Genomic DNA, 25,377 nt, shown 5'->3' on the forward strand with positions numbered 1-25,377 from the left:
TGGAGGCAGAGGTCGCAATCGGGTACCCGATACCTGTACCTTACCCGATACCCGGCTACCCGTACCCGGCAGGGTAAGGGTACCCGTTTGCGACCCTGGTGCGGCCGGGTATGGGTACGGGTAAGGAATCAAAACCCGTTTGCGACCTCTGGATGGAGGCCCTTCCACCAGCAGTGGCATGAGTAAGCAATTGCAGGGCTGCGCCTCTACCTTTGCTCGAGGCGGCCGAACCCCAGTGGTGACAGGGGAGAGCTAGGAGAGTGCATGGATAGGGGAGTGGAGACCATGTGGGTTGGCGGTGTTGCAGCGAGGCCGCTTGAACCGTCGCACCGACGATGGAGCCCGAGATTCGTGGTCACTCACCTTGCTCCTGATGATGTTCAGAGTGTCCGTGACCTTCTTCAGACCAGGGTTCTCTGCCCCCGCCTACTCCACCAATCACAGAAGAAGGCGAGCGAAAACGCAAATGCTCGAGTTAGCAATTCACTTGGGAACGACGCGCAAGCACGTATTTTTCCCAAATTGTATTACGAGTTATGAAAGAAGGTTTCATCATCAACAGCAGCCACAGTGGGTACCGCAGACGACTTTGCTGGCGGGATGAGTGTCAAAGGTCAAACGATTTGTATTTTTAAAAAAATAATGGGCATGGGCTTTAATATATATATATTTTACAAATGAGCAGGAATTTCGGCGGACGTGAGAAAATATTTGAACGACATCAGGGGGTGGAGAGTGGAGGAATGAAGGACAACAACATGGACTTGCGGCGTGGTGGACACGGGCTGCTGGTACATCACCCGGCTCGGCTCGTTGTGGATTTCAAAGCGTGTTGCTTTCTCTTCTTGCGCACGATGGCAGCGGAAATATGTTCAGGAGCTAAATGGCAATGCCAATGATGTCGAGGAAGGTGCCTGCATGATGAGGACATGGGGGATGTTTACGTTGATGACCAGTGCCGGATTATCCTAGTGGCAAAAGTAGCTACATGTGTAGTAGCTGCTACATATGTAGTTATTACTAGCTACTACTACATATGTAGTAGCTACTACATGTGTAGTAGCTACGGGCCCCGCACTCTCAAGGTCCCCGCGCTAAATGCTTTCAAGCTATCAATTCTAGTTCAGTGATTCCGTACTTGCTCTATTACTATAGTACTATACTGCCTGCCTTAAACTTTTATGAACGACTGGGCGTTTAAGGTTAGCGATTTGTCTTATTATCCGGCTGTATAGCAAATGAAAAAGTACAATTACTTTACTGTGCAAGACTCTATACGGGTGGTCTTCGTCTTTGATAGTAGTGGTGGTGGTGATGTTGGTGCTGCGGCCGTCTGGAGGGAAGTTCTCCACACAAGGGAACTCACCTCGAGGAAGACGCCCAGAACGGCGAGGCCGTCGCTCTTGTTGGCCGCCTCGGCGAAGCTTTTGTACTTGGCCGAGTTCCAGTGCACGAGGTGCAGCTTTGCAGCGGGCACAACAGCAGGGACGGGAACAATAATGTCCTTTATTATTGTTATAATTATTATAGTATTATTTTAAACAATTCTATTATCGTTTTTATATTATCATTTTTATATTATGTGATATTCGAATTTGTCATATAATTTTTATATTATGTTTATACGGTATTATCATTTTTATATTATCATTTTATTATATTTTTATATGATAATTTTCATATTTTTTTTATTATGTTATTTTTTAATGAATTTAATATTATATATTACTATATATAATATTAATTTTTTTATATTATTAATAATTTATTATACAATTTAGATATCATTTTTATATTATCATAATTTTCATGTTATTTGCATCTTGTAATTTTTATATAAGTAGAATTTAAAAATTATTTTTTAAATTGTTTCAATTTTTATATAGTTTTATTGTTTTGGGCATGCGAGGGGTGGGGGGGGGGCACGCTGGGTAAGGATGATCGAATGTGAACGAAGCATCACTCGAGATTCGCTTTGTCTCTAGAGCAGTGGTTCTCAACCTTGTTTGGCTACGACCTTACCTCCCCCCCCCCCCCCCTTGTTGAATTTTATTTCAACCAAACACCCCCCCCCCACGCCCTCCTTGCCTGACCCAACATCATTCCCATAAATAAATGTGTGAATAATGAACGTCAATATTTGTTTTGCCAATTGTCAATTTTGAGAGGCATATCCCTAACTAGCTCAGTAAACTGCAAGCAAATGAAAAAAATGCGCGTCACGTAATTTGTTAACGCTGCCCGATGACTTTTGGCAACCGCATTGTTTACGATCAATGAGTTTAGAAATGCCTTTAAAACGTTCTAAGTTATCGCGTTGTTATTTTACATTGGCAGATTCACACGACGCGATTATTCACCGACGACTCGCGCGTATGATATAATTCCACACATTTATAAATCACCCCACGTACTTCCCCTCCCCCACCGCCCCCCTGGGACATTTCCACGCGTACCCCCACGGGGGGTCTGCCTACCCCCTGTTGACAACCACAGGTACCCGAGGGGGTGACTAACACCCCCCCCCCCCACGATACAATTAAGCGCCCGTGTTTATTTAAATTCTTTTGAGCAAAACACAACGGAGGGCGAGAAGTCCAGCAGCGGCAGGGGCACGCACGCGCGCGCCCGTGACCCCTGACCTCCGCGGAGTACGTCTTGCCGGCCACGGTGTGCTCAGAGCCGCTGCCGTCCACAGCCCCCCAGTGGAAGTGGAACTGCTTCAGCTTGTAGGGGGTGGGCAGGGGCCCCCCACTCAGCACTGCAAAGACAAAGACAAAGATCCCCACCCCCCGTGCCGTTAGCGAGTTGGCGTCTGCGAAGGCCGGCACGGCAAGCAACAACACGCCCGGCCGCCTTTGTCTCCCCCGGCAGTGGCGACGTTTACCCACCGCAGCCAGGCACTCATTTTGAGTCGACCTCGGTGAGGCCCGGGAATGGTTCCGATAAATCGCCGTTGACCCCCCCCCCACCCCCGCCCGATCGGTCGGCCACGTACCGCACTTCTCGCCGGAGTCGTCGTACTCCACGGAGAATGAGTGGCCGTTGTTGCCCATGCTGAGGGCGGACGCGGGATCGTAGATCACCGCCAGGGGCTTCAGGGTGGCGTCGTAAGTCGCCTTGCCCGGCTGGATGTCGATGGGCGACTGCCGCTCCCCCTTGGCGATCTGGAAGTCCTTGTGCCACTCGGCGGGGCCTGCGCGCAGGGCGAAACATCGCGGAGGGTTGGCGGATCGCTCGTTCGCGCGAGCGTCTCGCGAAAGACTCCCCTCCCGCCGGGGGATGTCGAGGAGGCGCCGCCGTACCCTGGGAAGAAGGCGGCGGGCATGTTTGGCTACGGACGGTGCGAAAGAAGTTCGTCGTGCGTGCGTGCGACTGGACGGGGATCGAGAGAGCGTCGCCCTCCTGCACAGCGTGGGGTCTTCTCCGCGCGCTGCCGGGTTCCTCCCACTTGCAATTGGCCGATAACGCGTTTGTATATGTAGAGGACGGAAGAGCTTGGGCAATCGTTGGAGCTACCTCTATGGACTAAACGATTTTTTTTATAGTACCAAGTAAGGCCCCGCTGAGCTACGTAGCTTTTTTTCAGAAGCAACCTGGCTATCACAAATGACAGCTCGACAAAGTGGCTTGTCACGTGGACATTGATAGCAGCAGCCAAATGCTCTGAACGCGTGACGCTGATTCTAAATGTGGAGGGGAAAACACCGGAGGAGCCGGAGAAAAATCCACGCGACCACGGGGAGAGAGAGAGACACGCAAACTCCAAATATACAGCAGCAGGCGTCAGGGTCGAAATCGAATCCACGACCTCCTGCATACCTGGCGAGGGAGTTAACACTTCACCACCTGAATACCGTCGCGTGTGTTTTTGGCTCCTCCCCACGCCTCTGAGTCACTTGCTTCGTTCCATAAAACGCTGGTAGGAACGTTGGGTTGCTCGGTCAATGACCAGGGTCAACGGCGGCGTGAGGGCGGGCACAAGCCGGCGTGAGTAGGTTAAACGTTGAGTTTTATAAGGGCACCAGGGGGTGACCAGCCCCTCCCCACCCAACCCCACCCTCCCCACCCAGCACCTCCCAACCCTCCCCTCCCTACCCAGCCCCACCCAGCCCCTCCCCACCCTCCCCTCCCTCCCCTCCCCACCCAGCCCCTCCCTCCCCACCCAGCCCCTCCCTGCAAGATGGAAGGACGGACACAATAATCCCCTGTGGGCTGGTGTAACCAGGAGGTTCCTACCAGTAATCAATGTAACAGAGAGACAAACACGGCTCTTGACCAACACGGTATGGAGGTGGACCCTTCATCCAGCAGTGGATTGATGAAGGGCTGTAAATGTTGCGAAGTTCATCGTGAAGTGTGGCGGCAGAGTCAGCGCCTCGGAAGGTCACGAGATCAAACCCTGGTTGGAGGAGGCGGGGGGGGGGTGGCGGGTTGACTCAGCCCATCATCTTACTTGTCGGTAAAATTGACACCACTTTGTGGGGAAGTCAACATGGATAGACTTGTCTCTGCCATAGTAATATGGGATGTCGACCGCTGGCCCATGGCACTGTAAACAAGCGACGAACCCCCCCCCCCTGCCTCGATGCTCATTTGCGAAGCAAACCTCTTTTTTTTGTTTGGCTAATTCCAGCGAAATGGGAGGGTGAAAAAAATTGGGTCACTCCGCTTCCCTCCCGGCGTCACAGGGACATTGGTGCCCTCTCTTTCTCCCCGCAGCAGCAGCAGCAGCAGACGGTGCGCCCTCATTACGGTCCGTGGCATTGCCTACCAACACGTGGACATCAACTGAAATCACTAAAAGCCCCCCCCCCCGCCCCCATCTGCCACCGCAGTGCCAAGCACACTCACTATTGAGGTCAAATTTGAATGATGCCGTCGAGCAAAGGCGTCGTGTCGCCGCATCGCTCGCGCTTTTCAGGTTCACGGTCCATTCGCCTTACCCACGCCCAGATTCCGTACGTCCCTGCACCTCTTCCTCCTGCTCCTCTTCCTCCTCCGCTGCTGCCGATGCTGCCTCTGCTGCCTCTGACTGCGATTCTCTACATTTCCAAGACGCGAGTGAATGTGTCCTCTCAACCTTCACCGCACTGCGCATTTCCTTTCAACTCGCAGCCTTCCCCACTCCTCATCCAACTCCCCTCCGGAAAAAAATAAAATCACCCGGCCATGCAATTCCCGTCTCTCTCCCTCGCTCGCTCGCATCGTGCGCATTGAACCTCACGCCACCGATGAGATCGTTGGGGCGGCATGGCAGATACAGGACGTCATAATTTCCTTCGTGGAAATGATGACGGCACGGTTCGTTACGAGCACTCGGAGGTTGTGCAGTGGCAATGATTCGACTTGCGAGGCATAAGGCGGGAGGCTCCGAGTGAATGAATCGCGATTGGAGAACCTTCCAAAGCCATCGTCGTTCGTACTTCCACAGCAACCTCCGATGAGTACGGTGCGAAAGAAGTTCAACACACGGTTGGCTACGTACGGTGCGAAATAAGTTCAACACACATACATGCGTTCATACACGCTGCAAGTACTGTGCTGGACAGCAACGCACAACGAACACGTTTCTAAAACTGTGAAATGCGTTTAGAACGTGATGGCGAAACTGATATCGCGTTGATCGTCCAGATCGCGATACGTGATATCGGCTCGAGAAAAAAATGACATCGCGGTGAGCAGCGTCTCTCCAAAGGGGCTCGCGGCTGCGTGATGTTGACTACCTCGCCTGGTGTGCAGGAGGTCGTGGGTTCGATCCCGACCCTGACGCCTGCTGCTGTATATTTGGAGTTTGTGAGTTGCGTGCTAAGTCATTTCCTGCTCAAATGAGTATTTTTGAGCAAGACTTCGCACTGCTCTGCGAGATTTCTGATGGGATTCTTCATCTTGCGGGCGCCACGGTGGCTAGGAGATGTTAACTACCTCGCCTGGTATACAGGAGGTCGTGGCTTGGATCCTAACCGTGACGCCTTTATATGTGGAGTTTGGATGTCCTCCACGTGCTGGGGTGGATTTTTCTCCGGGTCTTCCGGGTTTTCCTTCCACATTTAGAAACAACATCACGCGTTTACAGTTTTAGGTTGCTAGACATTTCCCTGTGATAAGCCACTTCGTTGAGCTATCATTTGTAATTGCCAGGTCGCTGCTGGAAACGAGATTAATCATTAAGCTCAGTGGGGTCTTACCCGGTGAAATAAAAATGCTAGTTTCGTAAGAGTTTAGTTTATGGTTTGAATTGAGTGTCACAAAGTGGAACTAGTTTTATCAGCCCCGGAGGGATGCTGAGCTGAGTCGGCCCCCCAACCTGGATTAGAATTCACAACCTCCCCGATGTAGATTGAGGTCTGTGCCACCGCGGCTCCCGAATGATTCAAATCATATTAAAACAACACTCAGACATGAGCGATGTTGACGCAGTGGTGGAATGGACAGCGCGTCGGAGTCACTTCACCGGTTCGATCGCTCGGCGCGGCAGTTGCAAGAACGGTGAAATTTTCTTAAACACCCCCCCCTCCCCGCTCTGTCAACCCAGCAATGTAAATTAATTGGGAGGTTGGGTTTGGTGGGGTAAAGTGTGGGTACGCCCAGCGCTTCAAAACTGTCTTTTTGTTGCGTGTGGAAGAGTAGGCCAAACACCCCACGCAGGGGGCCCTCTCTCGACCTCACTCGAGTGGAGGCGCGAGTGAGCAAAGATTGCCATGGGGGGGGGGCACGCGGGGGGGGGGGGGGCGCGCTGACACCTTGATCCGCGTCTCGGAATGCTGCGGTATGCGTGGCCGCTGTCGCTCCGAAGCGCTTTTCTCAGCTCCGTTCCATCATCCCCCCACCGCAACCTTGCCTCGTTACGTATTGCGGAGAGTGGGAGGATGGGGGGGGGGGCACGTGGGGGGGGGGGGGCTCAAGAATTGCGACCCCCCCGCCCCCCCCCCCGCTCCCCGTGGGTTGACTGCGGCTGCGTTGCGTAACGCGGGGATTTGCATGCGGCGGGCGCTGTGCGGGTTGAGTCTGTGTTTCTCTTTTTCTCCGAACGCGTTGTGAGCAGCCGATCGCTCAGTTGCGGACGCCGAGATCCGGGATCGAGTGTCGGTAAAAACTAAAAACTAAAAATGGATTTTGGAGGCGCTTCCATAATCATCGACGCGGGGAAGGGACCCCATGGGTAGATCGATCAGCTACGGTTTTCGGTTCGATTCGGCGAGACAGATGTGTTCGCGTCCATGGACTGAGCACGCAAGCGATGTGAAACATGATTTTGGTGATGCCCGCCGCAGCCGCTGCGTCGGCGGTGTTGCATCACAGCACAATTAAAGCAAAGACAAAGATCCCCCTCCTCTCCCGTATAGCCTCAACAGACTGCTGGAGCAAGTGCTGTTAGCGCATACGAAGATCAGTGTTGTGGGTTTACTCTCCAACACGCCGGTGTTGCTGTACTAGTAACGACTTGGCATCTTCTGTAAACGCGACAAATCTTTACTAATCGGCTGTGTAGGGTGGTGGCAGGTTTAACTACACATTTCTATTAACGCGATCTAACCCACACACAAAAAAAACCTCCACCATGGATTATATTGGTCGTGAAAGCCGACTGCGACTACTCCGTGTTCAACTGATTCCCAAACAACATGAGCCTCCTGGGGGACAATTTAGTTTTTATTTTATTTAAGTGAGATACTCTACGCGAATTGTGCAGATGAATCAAGGTTATCGCGAACAAACAAAAAAGATTGAAATTCAGCACTAATCCGGCAGTAATGAACACACAGAGAGAGAGATGCTTTGGCATTCACCACCCACATTTTCAACAGGATTTATCCGAGGTGCGTGCAAGCCGTATCGCACTCCTGCTGCAGTGTTGTAACGAACCTATTATCACATTTTGGTACTGGCAAAGGAGGTCCCATGATGCGCTGCCACTTAAGAGTACAAGGTCCACTTACTCGCAACACTCGTCTTCTGCTGTTGATCGTCATATTCCTATAATCCTATGAAAAGAATGGTGTTTGTTGTTGTTGTTATCTCCATATATACATATAATTGGCAAAGTTGTGAATATGTGTGTCTGTTCAAAATGTTTAGCGTACTTCCCGACATGCAACAAACTGGAAATTGCCATGTAGGTACTTTCCAGACTGTACACCATGCAAAAATAACAAAAAATACACTTTTGTTTTTTTATTTGGGGGGGGGGGGGAGCTCAATAATGCAGAGATTTTTGCACAGCAAGTGAGCTGTGACGTCAAATCTGTCACGTGACCCGCGCATGTGGAAGCGTTACGCATTGTAGTGTAGTGGTTAGCGCGCTGCGCTACGAACCCGGCGACCCGAGTTCGATTCCCGCTCACGGCCACCACCGCTGACGATTATTTGAACCGGTCCTGGGCCTCCCTTAGGTCGACTCAGCCTCAAAACGAGTAACTGGTGTGGTGTGTGAACATCGCCACTGGGGAGACAAAGGCGGTCGGGCGTGGTGGATCCAAGTCCCGGGCGAAGCCAGGTAGTACAGCTAGTATCTGTATATATGTAGGAACGTAGCGTGAACAACGGAGTGCAACGGAGGATGAGGTGCGTCTGGTTGATGCGCTCAACGTCATTGCTAGAGAACAGCTTTCCAGACTCCACAGTCCAGACCGATCTGGCTAAAATTAAGCACCGATAATGCGTTTTGGTTTTCTGTGTATGGGGGAGGAGGGGGTGGGCAAGGCCTCTGGGCTGCAGCCCTTAAAGCTCGCCACGTAACTATTAATTAACTATTCTTTTTAAAATGGATCAGTTCAGGATCCACAGAGCTGTGTTGCTCGTTTTCAGAAGCGACCTGGCCAGTGGCGGCTCCTGCAAAATCTCTCAGGGGGGGCAAATGTCTGGATGATTGATAAGGATAAGGTCCACCCATGCAATGGATAAATTAACAGCTTAAGCATGTGAAGGCAACTTCACTTATTTAATATTAATGAAAAATAAAGTGACTCTTACAATACATCTTGTTTGTTTCTATACTCACTATTAAAACAAACCACTCAAGTTTCTTTTATTAAAGATTCCACTAGGTGGCGACAAATTATATTGTTGGATGAAACGTGCTTACGTATGATGACGTAAGCACATTAGTGCGAGCCCTCCCGGAAGCCATAGAGAATGCATTGCAGCGCCCCCCCCGTTCGAAAAAAACATCTTTGAATGTAAGTCTATGGGAACACTCGGGGCGATTCTCAGCTGGAGGGAAATCGCCCAAAAAGAGGCGGTACTCCACAGAACGTGACATGACGCTAATTGGACTATATCCAGAGGCACAGTGACGGCTAGCGTGACTCTGTGGTTGAATGACATTGGTGGTGCGTCGCCCAATCGCCCTAATGAAGAAACCGCCCCTGGACCTGGCCACAAGTGATGGCCCAACGAAGTGGCTTATCACCCTCGTGCGGAAATGTATATCAGCCAAACGCTGATTCTAAAATGTGGAGGGGGGAAAAAACCGAAGAACCCGGAGAAAAATCCACGCGACCACGGGGAGAGAAAAACACGCAAACTACGAAATATACAGCAGCAGGCGTCAGGGTCAGGATCGAACCCACGACCTCCTGTAAACCAGGCGAGGTGGTTAACATCTCCTAGCCACTGTGATGATGATGAGAGAGAGAGAGAGACACGCAAACTCAAAATATACAGCAGTAGGGGTCGTCAGGGTCAGGATCGAACCCACGACCTTCTGTATACCAAGCGAGGTAGTTGACATCTCCTAGCCACCGTGATGATGATGAGAGAGAGAGAGACACCGCAAACTCCAAACATACAGCAGCAGGCGCCAGGGTCGGGATCGAACCCACAACCTCCTGTATACCAGGCGAGGCAGTTAACATCTCCTAGCCACTGTGATGATGATGAGAGAGAGACGCCGCAAACTGCAAATATACAGGAGCAGGGGTCGTCAGGGTCAGGATCGAACCCACGACCTCCTGTATACCAGGCGAGGTAGTTAACATCTCACCACGGAGAGAGAGGCGCAAACTCCAAATATACAGCAGGCGTCGTCAGAGTCGGGATCGAACCCACAACCTCCTGTATACCAGGCGAGGCAGTTAACATCTCCTAGCCACTGTGATGATGATGAGAGAGAGACGCCGCAAACTGCAAATATACAGGAGCAGGGGTCGTCAGGGTCAGGATCGAACCCACGACCTCCTGTATACCAGGCGAGGTAGTTAACATCTCACCACGGAGAGAGAGGCGCAAACTCCAAATATACAGCAGGCGTCGTCAGAGTCGGGATCGAACCCACGACCTCCTGTATACCGGGCGAGGTAGTCAACATCTCTTGTCGCGGCCCTCATCCCCTTTGACCCATCACCAGCGGGGCACGTGTTAATGACGGCAGCCACCATAGCACATTTTTTTATTTCAGCCCTGCACGCGGCTAGCGATGAAAGTCACAGAACTGCAGCGGCTCGGGGTTTATTTCACAGCGGCCCATTTCTGCTCAAGCCGGTGTTCGAGAAACCACAATAATTGCCACCACCACCCACTCACACCCACCCCCAAAAAACTACTTCATCATAATTTGACGGCTGCATAGGCGCTGGGTTAAACTTGTAGCTCACGCTCGCAAGGTCAATGTCACGGGGGAGGGGGGGCTGGTGCCTCCAATCCAATTACCGCTCCCGGCAAACTTCCACGCTGATACCCCACCACCACCACTTCCCCCACGAATGCATCCGCTATACAGGATTACAAGTCATGGGAGTTGTTTGACCATACTTCACCACGCCGGTCAGTGCAGATCTTTTCTGCGGACAGGTTAAGACGTCACCCGCCGCTGATGTTAGCCGCTGAGCGGGGCACCAAATCCACCGCTCCGTAGATTCGAGCGTGGGGAGCACGTGGGGCTGCGGTGCATTGGGGTTCTGGGTTTCAAATCCAAACTTTTGTAAACTGGACATCTGTGTTCACAGCGCAGCACGGTATTAACCCCGTGCAGTCAGCGCAGACATTCTAAGGGTTCGGCATCACTGGCCGAGACTCACTGGGGCATCCTCGCCAGGATGCCCCAGTGAATTGGCCTAACGTTGGCGATTGTGCCTCTCTGCAATTGTGCCTATGCAAAAGCAAATTCATGTTACCGTATTAATATTTAAAATCAACCCCCCTCCCCACCCAGCCCCTCCCCTCTCCACCCAGCCCCACCCCTCCCATTTTTGGATGCACGACGGACGGACAGACACAATAATCCCCTGTGGGCTGGTGTAACCAGGAGGTTCCTACCAGTATAAACAAATGCATTACATAACCCAGTTTATATTTACAGAGCGTCTTCGCTCGAGGCATTTGTCACACCGCTCGCAAAAACGGAATGGTGCCGTTGACAAGGGGGGGGGGGGGAGGCGTGTTACGGATCGATCAGCGTGTGTCTGTTGAACTTCCTTCGCACCGTACGTAGCCGACCGCGCTCATCGGAGGTGCTGGAGGGACAGCGATCGAGGGGGTACTTAAGGATCGCGAAAGGGTACGGGCGGGATGGGAAGGAGTTGGAGGGGCGAGGGGAGGGGCGAGGGATTGGACAATTGGGGAGCGGTGAGGCTTCAAGAGTGGAATGTCAATCAAGTGTTGAAGTACAATCGTCCTGTACATAAATCCCTGCAGATTTGTCCGTGCGATACAACTCTAAACTATTTTTTATTTTATTTTGCCGGGTAAGGCCCCACTGAGCTATGCAGCTCTTTTTCAGAAGCGACCTGGTCACAAATGACCGATCGAGGAAGTGGCTTATCGCGTGGAAATGTATAGCAGCCAAATTGTTATAAACGGCGTGATGTTGATTCTAAATGTGGAGAAAAAAATACGGAGGACCTGGAGAAAAATCCACGCCACCACGGGGAGAACGAACACGCAAACTCCAAATATACAGCAGGCATCACGATCGGGATCGAAGCCACGACCTCCTGTATACCACGCAAGGTAGTTAACATCTCACCACGTAGAGAGACGCAAACTCCAAATATACAGCAGGTGTCGTGGTCGGGATCGAAGCCACGACCTCCTGTATACCAGGCGAGGTAGTTAACATCTCACCACGGAGAGAGAGACGCAAACTCCAAATATACAGCAGGTGTCGTGGTCGGGATCGAAGCCACGACCTCCTGTATACCAGGCGAGGTAGTTAACATCTCACCACGGAGAGAGAGACGCAAACTCCAAATATACAGCAGGTGTCGGGGTTGGGATCGAAGTCACGACATCCTGTATACCAGGCGAGGTAGTTAACATCTCACCACGGAGAGAGAGACGCAAACTCCAAATATACAGCAGGTGTCGGGGTTGGGATCGAAGTCACGACATCCTGTATACCTGGCGAGGTAGTTAACATCTCCTAGCCACCGTGATGCCCGCAGGATAAAGAATCCCGTTAGAAATCTCGCAGAGCAGTGCGAAGTCTTGCTAAAAAAATCTCATTTGAGCAGGAAATAACTTTTGACTTGGCACGAAGCTTCCAGCGATTGCAAAATTTGGTGATGTTCAGCGAATTTACGTTGTGTGTCCTCTTAAGATGGGTGCCAGCGATGTCAAGATCGACCTCCGTGGAGGAGGCTCGCGAAGGACGCCGCTGGGCAGTTGGAGGCAGAGGCAGCAACGGAGGGCGGAGGAGCGACGCTCACAACAACGAGCGGAGCGCCGGGCGGCTAAAACGCGGCAAGTTGTGCACAGTGTAGGGAGCACAGGTGAGGCATCTGCCAGTCATGCCAGTCAGCCAGTCAGCCAGTCAGTCAGTCATGCCAGCCAGTCAGTCAGTCTATCATGCCAGTCAGTCAGTCTATCATGGCAGTCAGTCAGTCTATCATGCCAGTCAGCCAGTCAGCCAGTCAGTCAGTCATGCCAGCCAGTCAGTCAGTCAGTCTATCATGCCAGTCAGTCAGTCTATCATGGCAGTCAGTCAGTCTATCATGCCAGTCAGTCAGCCAGCCAGCCAGTCAGTCAGTCTATCATGCCAGTCAGTCAGTCAGTCTGTCATGCCAGTCAGTCAGCCAGTCAGCCAGCCAGCCAGTCAGTCAGTCAGCCAGTCAGTCAGTCAGTCAACCCATGGCACCTGCAGGGTCTGTCCCGTGACTGCCCTGCCAGCAGCGAGTCGCCTTCGACACTTTCACGTGGCCTCGAGGTGCAGCTTGCAGCCCCCATTCGTCGGTGTCCAGGTTCAGACCGCCGGCTCGCCTCGAGTGAAGGCCTCATTTGAATCGCTGCTTGGCGGTTTGAAACTCCAGATTTGAACCCATCGCTCTCTTTCCTTAAGCATGTGAAATTGAAACTTGAGGGTTGCTGGGCATTGTGTAAACGTTTCCTTGTTGTGAATATGTATATGTGTGTGTGTGTAAATATGTATACTTTATACGCGTGTGATTACGTGTCAACAAAGTGTGTGTGTGTGTTTGGTCATCAGCGCATTGGTGTTCCAGAGCACTGCTTGTCCCGCAACAAAATTCCAAACGCCGTGCCGCGTCTCTGCAATAACGCAGAATGAGCTTGGTGTACACACAGAATGAGTTGTGTGTACACGTAGGACTGAGTTTTGTGTACACAAAGAATGAGTTTTGTGTACGCGTGGAATGAGTTTGTGTACATACAGAATGAGTTTTGTGTACACACGGAATGAGTTTTGTATACACAGAATGAGTTGTGTTTTTTTTCCAAAATTGACTTTGCTGATGAAACTCGAAAGGGTGAAACCGGTCAAGTTTTTTTTTTCTCATTGAACAAATCCTGATGGAAAATATTGATTTTGAAAGACAATAGACTGGAGACTAAAACATTTAGTATTTGTATATCTGATTATATATATATAAATGTTGTGATAAATATAAAAACATCAACAGCATTTCCCCGTAACATTGCCACGATTGGGCCTAAGCAAACATTTGCGAATTAATGAGCGGGCGAGGCTGCTTGTGTACACAACGCGGTGCGTGGTGATGTCAATATTGCTCCGGCAGAGTGGAAACGATCACGAAGCAAGTCATGGTCAAGAGGCATGTACGTGTGTGTGTGTGTACGTTGAACTTCTTTCTCACCGTACGTTGCGAACCGCGCTAATGTCAAGGCCACTGGGCCCTGGCGAAGCCTCCTTGCTTCTGCCAAATCTTTCGACTGTCTCGTGCAGTCAACACTCAACGTTCAAGCGCCACCCTTATAGATTTTCTCAAAAAATGTGATCGCCACCACCACCATCACCACCACCACCACCACCATCTATCTGGCATTGGGGTCTTCCCATTAGTCGCCGACCCCTGGATGGCACTCACCCACGGGACATCTGTTAACAAGAGCTTCACGGCTCATAGGATTCCTCCAGCCCAAATTCAAATTCTGATTTCACGGCGGGAGGGGAGGAGGGAGTAACAGCATTGACGCACGTCAGAATAACTAGCTGGCTGTGCAGTTCATGCACACGCATGTACGTGTCCGTATCAGCAGCATGTCACGGGGTTTTCCGACGTCTATTTCACGACGAAACGGCCGGCGCAAGGGCGCAGTTTTGTTTATCAGCCGTGCACAGTGCTCCGTGCATTTATGTTTGCGAACGCAAATGAGGCCGCCGATTAAAGCTGGCGAAGTAAGCACAAACGAAGCGTGTTTACCACCGCCCATGTCTTCCCGGAAATTTACCCTCGTGCAGATTGCAAACACCAAAAAAATACAAATAAACCCCAAAAAAAATTTGGCCAAAAAAGTTAATTCGCAAATGGGGAGGACGATCTTTCACCACTGGGGAGGAAGGGGGGGGGGGAGGTAGTGGTAGGGCTGGGATTGATTCGGACGTCGCTCGCCACTGTTAGCCACGATACATCGGGAGTCAAACTCAGCTGTGACAGGTTCGTAAGCGCCGCGCGCCCACCACGGTGCCAACCACCCCCCTCCCCCCCCAGTAATATTGATCAAAATGAAAACAAAGTTAAAGAAAAATAGAATTTTTTTTTTACAAGGCTAACAAATAAAATTCAGTTTAACACGTAGGCTTTCGCGACCAATATTATTCATAATCTACGTTTTTGGGCTTAGATCGTGTTATTTATAAATGTGCTTTACCCAGTGAACTATTTGTCCTTTGTCAACGTGACACTTTTTTTACTGATTGGTCGTGTCGGGTGGTGGAGAGTTACGACACATTTATAAATAACGCGATCTAAACCCAAAAACGTTGATTATAAATACAATTCAGCATTCACAAACAAAATCACTTTTCACTTCATCTCTGGAGGACCCCTCCAGCTGACGGAGGCCCCTGAGCTGCCAGCCCCTAAAGCCCCCCACGCCTTGATCCGGGCCCTGCCCACGACCCGTGCCAGGGGCGCGTGTGCGCAGGCCCCTTCATCCAGCAGTGGATTTGTCGACAGAGGGCCGCGCATCGATTCCTTCAGCCAACGGATGGAACCGTTTGACCCGGGGACGCTGCGCTCCCCTCGTTGCGGTCAAAAGCGGCGCGCTGAAAGCTGAGCGACGAAAAGAAAATAACTCGCGTTTGTTTAAATTGCATCCGCTATGTGACCAAGGTCTCAGAGAGCAGGTTTTTATTTTGCCTAGGGGGGCGGGGGGAGGTGGGGGGCCCTCCCCCCTCCTCCCCCTCCTCCCCCCTCCCCTCTCCCCCAGTTGTCAGCTGTCTTTGTGCGCAAAGGCACAGGGGTCAGCATCCTCGCAACGACAGTCACTTGTGGCCGGCTTGCGCTGCCACGTGAGCTTCTTGCGGCCGTCTGGAACGCTCTCCCTACCAAACGTGGGCTTCAATTTAACTCACTAAAAGCCTCGCCGTCCCCTCCATTTCTGCCACCACAGTGCCAAGCACACTCACTGTTCAGGTCTTAAATAGCGCCATCGTACAAAGACGGTCACCTCATCGCGCACTTTCAGACGTGCTTCTTGCGGCCGTCTGGAACGCTCTTCCTTCCGATGTTAGGAGGCCACTGGAGGCTGTGCACTTTTAAATCGTCTAGTTTGACGAACTCATTTCTTTAGAACTGCTTTGGTTCGGTTTTTTTTCCTTCCTCCCGCACCTCCGATCAACGCGGCTGGCTACGTACGGTGCGAAAGAAGTTCAACGTGCATTCTTGCACGCTCAGCACAGCAGCAGCGGGCCTGCAAAGTGGACATTAGGCTACTGACAGCAGCAGCAGCAGGGCGATGTTTCCTCCGTGTGTTTCCCACAAAATGTAATTGTACAAAAAAGCTAAATTCCAAACTGCTCAAATATTTGACCGTGACAATCACGGGGCGCTGTGCTCGCCAGGAGACGTCATCTTGTATCGCCAGCTACGCAGGAGGTCGTGGTCGGTGCGATCCCACAGTTTGCGTGAACTCTCCCTCTCTCTCTCTCGCTCTCTCTCCTTGTGACGAAGTGGACTTCTCTCCAGGTTCCTCCGTTGTTTGCACCCACCCCCCTCCCCCGTTTAGATCAATCGGCAGCGACGTACGGTACAGGTACGTGTCAAGTCCCTTCTGTGTCAATCCACTGCTGGATGAGGGCCTCCCCACGATGTGTGGGAGAGAGGGAGGGCGCGGTCGGGGGAGGGGTGGATTTTTAACCATACTTCACCACGTTGGTCAGTGTAGGTTGGAGGGTGTCATGTGTAGTGGTTAGCGCGCTGCGCTACGAACCTGGCGAGCCGAGTTCGATTCCCGCTCACAGCCACCAACACCAGTGATGATTATCTGAACCGGTCCAGGGCCTCCCCTAGGTCGATTCAGCCTCAAATTAGTACTTGGTGCGTTTTGTAGCAAACATCGCCACCGGGGAGACAAAGGCGGTCGGGCGTGATGCTGGACACCCACCCTCCTTCGTGTGCTGTGCCGGCCTCCATAGGTGCTGCTCGCTAACAGCACTTTCCCCAACGGTCTGTTAAGGCTACACGGGGGATCTTTGTCTTTGTCAACGATGTTAGCCGTGCCTGGTGATGGAACTCGGGTCACGACGATGCAAAGTGAAGTGTTCGGACCACGCATTGCACCACCGCTTCACACGGCGACTAAACACATTCCTCCTGCGGAGGGAGCTGGTAGGAACGTTTGGTTGCTCGGTCAATGGCCAGGGTCAACGGCGGCGTGGTGTATTCCGCAAATATTGTCGACTGTGAGGGCGGGCACAAGCCGGCGTGAGTAGGTTAAACGTTGAGTTTTATAAGGGCACCACGGGGTGACCAGCCCCTCCCCACCCAACCCCACCCCTCCCACCCCCCACCCAGCCCCTCCCCACCCTCCCCACCCAGCCCCTCCCCACCCTCCCCTCCCCAGCCAGCCCCTCCCTGCACGACGGACACAATAATCCCGTGTGGGCTGGTGTAACCAGGAGGTTCCTACCAGTATTATGTATGTATACTTCTCCACGCTGGATATCGGGGTTCATGATGATGACGAGGAGGTACACTGTCCCCTTACCCTGAACCTTGCTCCCCCTCGCTGTGAACTCATTGATGACTTTCATTGATGTGTAACTTCGAGCTCCGCTGAAGCGAAACCTCAGCACATTTAATAACACCGTGGCATGACCAAGAATTATATATATACAAAAAAAATTATATACATTTGGCGACGTTTCAGGCGAATTACTTATTTTTATAGCGCACATGAAAAAGGAGCAATACCCAAAAATGTTTATTACATATTTTTTCTGTTAAGTCACACGGCGTCACAAAAAGTCAGACCCCCCCCTCAAATATGACGTCACAAAGCTCTGCCCCCCCCCCCCACAGAACCATATTTCTATTTTGAAAATAAAACACGCTTCAAATCGCTTTAAAGTATTGCCATTGTAGTGCGTATTTAATGTGGCGCTGCACTCTAATGTTGTTGTCACAATTAGTGTTATAACAATTATATATTCATTTAAAGTTGCGCATTTTGATGTGACGTCACATTTCTCAACCCCCCTCGTCACACATCGTCACAAATGTCTGACCCCCCCCCCCCCAGGTGCGTGACGTCATTTATGGACAGCCCACTAATGGATTTGTTTTTTTATGTTAATTGTGCCAGTGCAGCAGCAGTAACCATCACCCCCACAATCTGTTTGAGGTTCTACTTTTACCCCGAGCTTTGCCGTTAAAATCAAAGACGTCTTGAGCCTTACGAGACCGTACGCGCGGGAGAGTAAGACGCATTGCAAACTCGTGCCCAGTGTCAATAAACTTAATTTGGAGCTTTCGTGACTGCAGGAATTATTCTTTGGTTCTTTCGGTAAAGTCACGTATAAAGATAAAATAAAAAAAATAATGTAATTTAATTTATTATTTTATCTTTATACGTGACTTTACTGTTCTTTGGTTCTTTCGGTAAAGTCACGTATAAAGATAAAAGAATATTTTTATTTATTTATTATTTTATCTTTATACGTGACTTTACTGTTCTTTGGTTCTTTCGGTAAAGTGACGTATAAAGATAAAATGAAAAAAAAAAAATTATTTAATTTATTATTTTATCTTTATACGTGACTTTACCGAAAGAACCAAAGAACAGTGTCAATAAAGTTATACAAATCTGGTCTCACGCACGCACGCGCACGCACGCGCGCGCACGCACGCGAAGAATTTAAATCCGCACCAAATCTTGTTCGTTAACATTAATTGGGGGGTGGGGGGGGCAAGTGCGTACGATAATGCGGAGAATTTGGCATTGAGTCCTACATCCGCGGCTCATTGCCTCGTTTCAACGTTTAATATTCGCCGTGGTGAAATGGCCAAGACTCACCCCATCATCCCCACCCCCCTGGTCGATAAAACGAGCACCGAGTTGTGAAAACGCATCTACGTGAGCCACGCTAAACGAGACCGAGGCTCGTGCTGTTGACGAACGCGCTGAGTTATAACCACCCGTGTGGCACGACTGTCTTCCGTCCTGGGAATGTGGAATTTCCACCATCGCTTCACGACCGCCAGTGAATGGGAAGCCACTACCTTCCGACGTTTCGTTTGAGCGCCCTACTTTTTGCCTCTTGTCTCGCCCGCGGTACTGCCTCGCCTGGTATACAGGAGGTCGCGGGTTCGATCCCGACCCTGACGACGCCTGCTGTATATTTGGAGTTTGCGTGTCTCTCTCTCATCATCATCATCACGGTGGCTTGGAGATGTTAACTACCTCGCCTGGTGTGCAGGAGGTCGCGGGTTCGATGCTGGCCCTGATGCCTTCTGCTGTATGTTTGGAGTTTGCGTGTTTTTCTCTTCCTCCCCGTGGGTGATCGCGTGGATTTTTCTCCGGGACCTCCGGTTTTTCCCTCTACATTTAAAATCAACATCACGCGTTTAGAGTATTTGGCTGCTGTACATTTCCACGTGATAAGCCACTTCGTTGAGCTATCATTTGTGGCCAGGTCGCTTCTGAAAAAGAGCTACATGGCTCAGTGGGCCTGGCCTGATAAAATAAAATTGTAAAAACGTTACGTAGTTTAATTCTAACTTATTCTGCACAAAGACAAAGGCGCGGCCCTGCAATTGCTTGTCTATGCCACTGCTGGCTGAAGGGCTTCCACGAGACGGGGCTCTTCGCTAGAAGGTCCCCCCGGCCTCGTCCACTCCGTTTCAATTGCTGCGCTGGCAGATCGAACCACTCTTGAAACTGCGGTGAGATGAGAGCACTCCACGCTTTACCTCGCCGATTGACTCTGGTGGACCCCGTCTATTTGTTCCGCTGATGGGTGGATGAGAGACGGCGCGGTGCGAGGGACGGGTGGCTTCGTGTGCGGTTGCGGTGTTGGGGGGGGGGTAGATTTAAGTTTGGAAACTTAGTCACTGTGTCAACTACCGTGCAGCGAGATCGACCTCGCGGCGACCTCTGGATCCCAATTCCAATTTTCTAACCGTTGCATCGCGGACAACGCAAGAGACAGAAAGGATATGGAGAGAGCACCCACCCGGCCTTTGGCCATAAGCGCACATTTTGCTGCCTCGGCGATGGGATTATAAGACGCACCGCTCTCCTGGATTTTTAAGCAAAAGTTGAGGGCGCCTCCTATAATCCGGTGCGTGCGGTGTGGTGTGTTGTGTGAGACCACACCGGAGGGTGTGCGGTAGCGTAGCGGTTAGCGCTACGCTGCGCTACGAACCTGGCAAACCCGATTTCAATTCCCGCTCACGGCCAACACCGGCGACGATTATCTGAACCGGTCCTGGGCCTCCCCTAGGTCGACTCAGCCTCAAATGAGTACCTGGTGCGGTGTGTAAAACATCGCCAGTGGGGAGACGAAGGCGGTCGGGCGTGGTGCTGGCCACCCACCCACCCCCTCGTGTGCCGAGCCGGCCTTCATTAGCTGCTCGCTGACAGCACTTGCCCCTACAGTCTGTTACAGTCTGTTACAGGCTACACGGGGTGGTCTTTGTCGTTGTCTTGACCAGATTTGTATAATTCGGTAAAGTTACGGAGGTAAAAAAATAAAATAAAAATGAAAAACATCTAAATTAAATCACGACGTTTCGGGCGCAACACAAGTTATTTTTTTTTTTAACTACGTGACTTTATCGAATAAAACAAAAGAGTATGGATTCTTGCAGTCACGAAAACTTCAAATCTAGAACAGATTTGTACAAGTTGATTGCCACCGGGCGCAACGTTGGGTGCGCCCTTACTTCCCGGAGCGCACTCGCAGTGCGGAGAAGACGCGTGTGTGTGGTCACGCGTGTGCGCAGACTTGGTTGCGTGTGCGTTAGCTGCTGCGTGCGGGTGCCGGGAGGGAGCAATGCGATCACGCGACCCGGGTTTGGGCTGCGTACGGTGCGAAAGAAGTCCAACATACGCACGACGATACAACAACGCAGTTCCAATGCGACAAAGGAAACTCAACACTTTCGCCAATAAAACGGTCTGGTCTTAAATAAAAAAAAATAAAAAATATATATATAGAATAGGCGACGTTTCGAGCAATTAACCTTCTTCATAGGTGTGTTAAACATACGTACATGCACACGCGTGTGCGCGCGGCCGCATTCGAATCGCCTCATTGACAGGCGGCAGAGCGCGCGCGCGCGCGCGTCTTTCTGCTTGTTGGTGAACTTTCTGGGGCGTGCTCTTTCACTCGGGGGGAAGGACGGCGATCGTTGTCGGCGTGTGGGCAAGCAAAGCCGTAATTATAAAATGCTCAAAATGCCCCCCCCCCCCCAATAGATTGCTTTTATAAAGATTTCTGTTGATATGATTGTGGTTATGGTTGTACTTTATTAAGCCCTAATCTCTGCCATTACATACAATGAAACAAGAAAAGGTAAAACAACAGAGCAATGTAATACAACACACTACTAGACATTACTGTAAAAAATAAATAAAAAGTCCATCCCATGTGTTAGTGCATTTTTCTATATTTTTGGAAGGAAATTCGTTTTTAAATTTAGATGTTTCTACTGGGGGGGGGGGGGCCCTGGAAGATTTGGTCCCCCCCCCCCAATGTTGACTCCATGGCTACGGCCTTGGTGGGCAGGAAAAGCCGGAGAGGAGACGCGGAGGAAGAGGCCCCAGTGCGAGAGGCGTCGATCATTTAATTCGGTCCGCACAGATGGGTTCACGAACACCCGCCTGGCGTACCGCGGGAGTTATGGGATTTAAACGAACCGGGTGGCCCCAACAGGCAAAGACATCCCGGCATTCCCTATTTATTTTAACACCCGGCATTAAAACATTATTGTTTAAGTTGATATTTTATCTTTGATCACTGCTTCGTGTGTAAATTTTGATTTCAAGCTTTCGTGACTGAAGGGATTCATCTTCTTGATTATTTCGGTAAAGTCACGTAAAAGGGAAATAATAAAATAATAAAAATAAAACATAATAAAATACAATTCTCACGACGTTTCGACCACAACGCAAGCAGCCGTCCTCAGGTGAAGAACAGGTCTGTCGGAAAGACGCTGTCTTTCCCTTCTACGTGACTTTACCGAAAGAACCAAGAAGATGCTTCGTGTCTATTTTTTTTCTCCTTCCCGTGGCGACCATCTCGAATTCGTCGTTTTGGAAACATCGACTGAGCGCACACGGGAATGAATTGAGGAAATAAATAGCAACAAAGTTTCATGAACGTTCGACCATTCCACGCACCCATCAATGTTGGTGGAAGTCAGTGTGAACATTTGTTCAAATCAATTAAGCAACCCCACGTACACTTGCCAACATGAATATAATAACTCGATGTGTCCTGACTTTTGGGCCACCCGGCACGCACATTGCCGTTCTCCCAGCTGCCGGCCACAGCAGAGGTCGCAAACGGGTTTTGATTCCTTACCCGTACCCGGCCGCACCAGGGTCGCAAATGGGTACCCGTTCCCTAACAGTACCCGTACCCTACCCGAAATGAGTGACAAACGGCTACTCACCAGTGACTCACGGCCTACCCGTACCCGTACCCGGCCGCACCAGGGTCGGAAACGGCTACCCGTACCCGGCCGGGTACGGGTAGCCGGGTATCGGGTACGGGTATCGGGTACCCGGTTGCGACCTCTGGGCCACAGTGAATGCGACATTTGTTAAAACTGACGGCGATTGAGTCATCAAAAAAATAAATCAACCTACGTCCCCCCCATCGACAAACGTTGATGTATGAAGTCTATTGGTGTTATTTAGCCCGTCGGTTTAGCTCGAACAGCAGCGGGCAATCATTTAAGCAAAACTCTAAATCGGGTTCCACTTTGCTGGGTCTCATGAACAAAATTCTGCCCTCGAAGGAAAAATAAACAATAGGCGACGTTTTCGCCAATTGAATCGCCCTAATAAAGTGTTTTTTGTTAGCGTTAGATAAATAGAAATGTGTCGTTAACACACCACCACCCGACACAGCCAATGAGTGAGCTTTGTCACTGAAACAAACCGTACCAATTAATTACGACTTCAGCTTGAGAGTAGACTCACAACATCTACAAGCTTCCTCTCCGCTACGATGAAGAGCCATTGCCTGAAACGTCGCCAATTATATGTTGTCATTTTAGGGCAATGTGAATGACGAAAGTGTTCAGTTATAATGTCACGTAAGGGAAAATAAAAGAAGACGTTCCCCGTCATGGGAACGTGGAATGTGTGCTCCGGTGACAACGCAGTACCACCACCACCACAGAGAGAGAGAAAAAAGGCGCTTATGTAATTTCGAGAGCTTGCATCTTTCCTGCTCTTCCTCTCAGCGAAATCAACAACAATCAGCGAACAACAACAACAAAACGAGACATCAAAATGAACGTCGAGCGCACACGGTGGATCGAGAGGAGCAAACTCACCGTTCTTCTCGCCATACCCCCAGTGATGTCCGGACATTGCGAACTGAACTCTGACGAGCAAAACCTCTGCGTTGGCACGAGCGCCCTTGGGCTGACAGACAGACAGACAGAGAGACAGAGAGACAGAGAGACACAGAGACAGAGAGAGACACAGAGAGAAAGACAGAGAGGGCGAGCGAGGGAGAGGTGGGACGCGAAGAGGCGGCGGTGGGGAGGTTTGATGCGTGGACGCACACGAGGAGGGTGAGGTCCCTGGCTTTGTGAGCGAACTTCTTCTACTCGAGTCCCGGCGGCTTTTTGCAAGCGGCTTTAGAGCACAGACAGGGGCCGGGGGTGGGGGCGGTGGGGGAGGAGGAGGCGGGGCGAGAATTAATTTGGAAGGTGCCTTGCGCAATCATTCTGTGCGAGAGACTGGGTTGGATCATTGTGACTTGCGACTGACTGCGTGAGACTGACTGCGTGAGACTGACTGCGTGAGACTGACTGCGTGAGACTGACTGAGGCGGTGACTCTGTGCGTTGCGTTTGGAGTGAGGGAGTGGTGGCGCAGTGGTTAGCGCCACGCTGCGCTCCGAGCCCGACGAACCCGAGTTCGATTCTCACTCACGGCCACCACCAACACACAGTGACGATTATCTGACTCGGCCCTGCTGGGCCTCCCCCTAGGTCGACTCAGCCTCAAATGTGTACCCGGTGCGGTGCGTGTTAAACATCGCCAATGGAGAGACTCACCACGGAGAGTTCCAACTCCTCACCACAGAACTCATCACGGAGAGTTCCAACTCCTGTCCACAGAACTCTTCACGGAGAGTTCCAACTCCTCACCACAGAACTCATCACGGCGACCCCCGAAGGGTCGAAGGCTACACACCGAGTTTTGGAGGGGGGGGGGGGTTCAACGGCGATTTATCCAAACCTGTCCCGGGCCTCACCTAGGTCGACTCAGCCTCAAAACGAGTGCCTGGTTCCGGTGGGTAAACGTCGCCACTGCCGGGGGATACAAAGGCGGCCGGGCGTGGTGCTGCTTGCCCAGCCCCCCCCCCCCTTACTCCTTCTTGTGCCGTGCCGGCCTTCGCAGACGCCAACTCGCTAACGGCACGAGGGGGGATCTTTGTCTTTGCAGTGCTGAGTGGGGGGCCCCTGCCCAACCCGTACAAGCTGAAGCAGTTCCACTTCCACTGGGGGGCTGTGGACGGCAGCGGCTCTGAGCACACCGTGGCCGGCAAGACGTACTCCGCGGAGGTCAGGGGTCACGGGCGCGCGCGCGCGTGCCCCTGCCGCTGCTGGACTTCTCGCCCTCCGTTGTGTTTTGCTCAAAAGAAGTTCGATAAACACGGGCGCTTAATTGTGTCGTGGGGGGGGGGTGTTAGTCACCCCCTCGGGTACCTGGGGTTGTCAACAGGGGGTAGGCGGACCCCCCGTGGGGGTACGCGTGGCAATGTCCCAGGGGGACGGCGGGGGTGGGGGGAAGTACGTGGGGTGATTTATAAATGTGTGGAATTATATAATACGCGCGCGAGTCATCGGTGAATAATCGCGTTGTGTGAATTTGGCAATGTAAAATAACAACGGTGAAATTGAACTCCACGCGATAACCTAGAACGTTTTAAAAGACATTTCTAAACTCATCGATCGTAAACAAATAACGTGACGCGCATTTTTTTTATTCGTTTGCAGTTTGCTGAGCGAGTTAGGGATATGCCTTGCAAAATTGACAATTGGTAAAAGCAACATTAAAAAAAAAAATGTGTTAATTATTCGTGCATTTTATTTCTCACATTTGTAGAGTGTGAAATTACATCATCCGTGAGAGTCATTGGTGAATACATCGCGTTGTGTGAATCTGCCGATGTAAGTCGAGGGCTGGCTGAGCTGGCCGCGTGGGGATCACTGGGGCGGCTCGTGGTGGTGGTGCCGGTGGTGGCGGTGGTGGCGGTGGTCGTGGTGGTGGTGGTGGCGGTGGTGGTGGCGGTGGTGGTGGTGGTGGCGGTGGTGGCGGTGGTGGCGGTGGCGGTGGTGGTGGTGGTGTCGGTGGTGGTGGCGGTGGTGGTGGTGGTGGCGGTGGTGGTGGTGGTGGCGGTGGTAGTGGTGGTGGCGGTGGTGGTGGTGTCGGTGGTGGTGGTAGTGGTGGGGGTGGTGGTTGCGGTGGTGGTGGTTGCGGTGGTGGT

At 51.4% G+C, this 25,377-nt stretch overlaps 1 protein-coding gene across 1 annotated transcript in view; it reads right to left on the reverse strand.

The window, feature by feature from the left end:
* LOC144949614 (carbonic anhydrase 2-like) overlaps nt 1-23,517 on the reverse strand; it is a 39,679-nt gene extending 16,162 nt beyond the window's left edge. The window contains exons 1-5 of the mRNA XM_078879583.1: nt 23,211-23,517; nt 2,999-3,196; nt 2,643-2,761; nt 1,367-1,462; nt 364-426 (exon numbers count right to left, since the gene is read on the reverse strand). Of these exons, the coding sequence (XP_078735709.1) occupies nt 364-426; nt 1,367-1,462; nt 2,643-2,761; nt 2,999-3,196; nt 23,211-23,247 (513 nt within the window). The 5' untranslated portion in view covers nt 23,248-23,517. The remainder of the gene's footprint in view (nt 1-363; nt 427-1,366; nt 1,463-2,642; nt 2,762-2,998; nt 3,197-23,210) is intronic.
* Nucleotides 23,518-25,377: the final 1,860 nt, after the last annotated feature.

The sequence above is a fragment of the Lampetra fluviatilis genome, chromosome 54, assembly GCF_964198595.1.
Source record: "Lampetra fluviatilis chromosome 54, kcLamFluv1.1, whole genome shotgun sequence".
NCBI classification, from domain to species: domain Eukaryota; kingdom Metazoa; phylum Chordata; class Hyperoartia; order Petromyzontiformes; family Petromyzontidae; genus Lampetra; species Lampetra fluviatilis.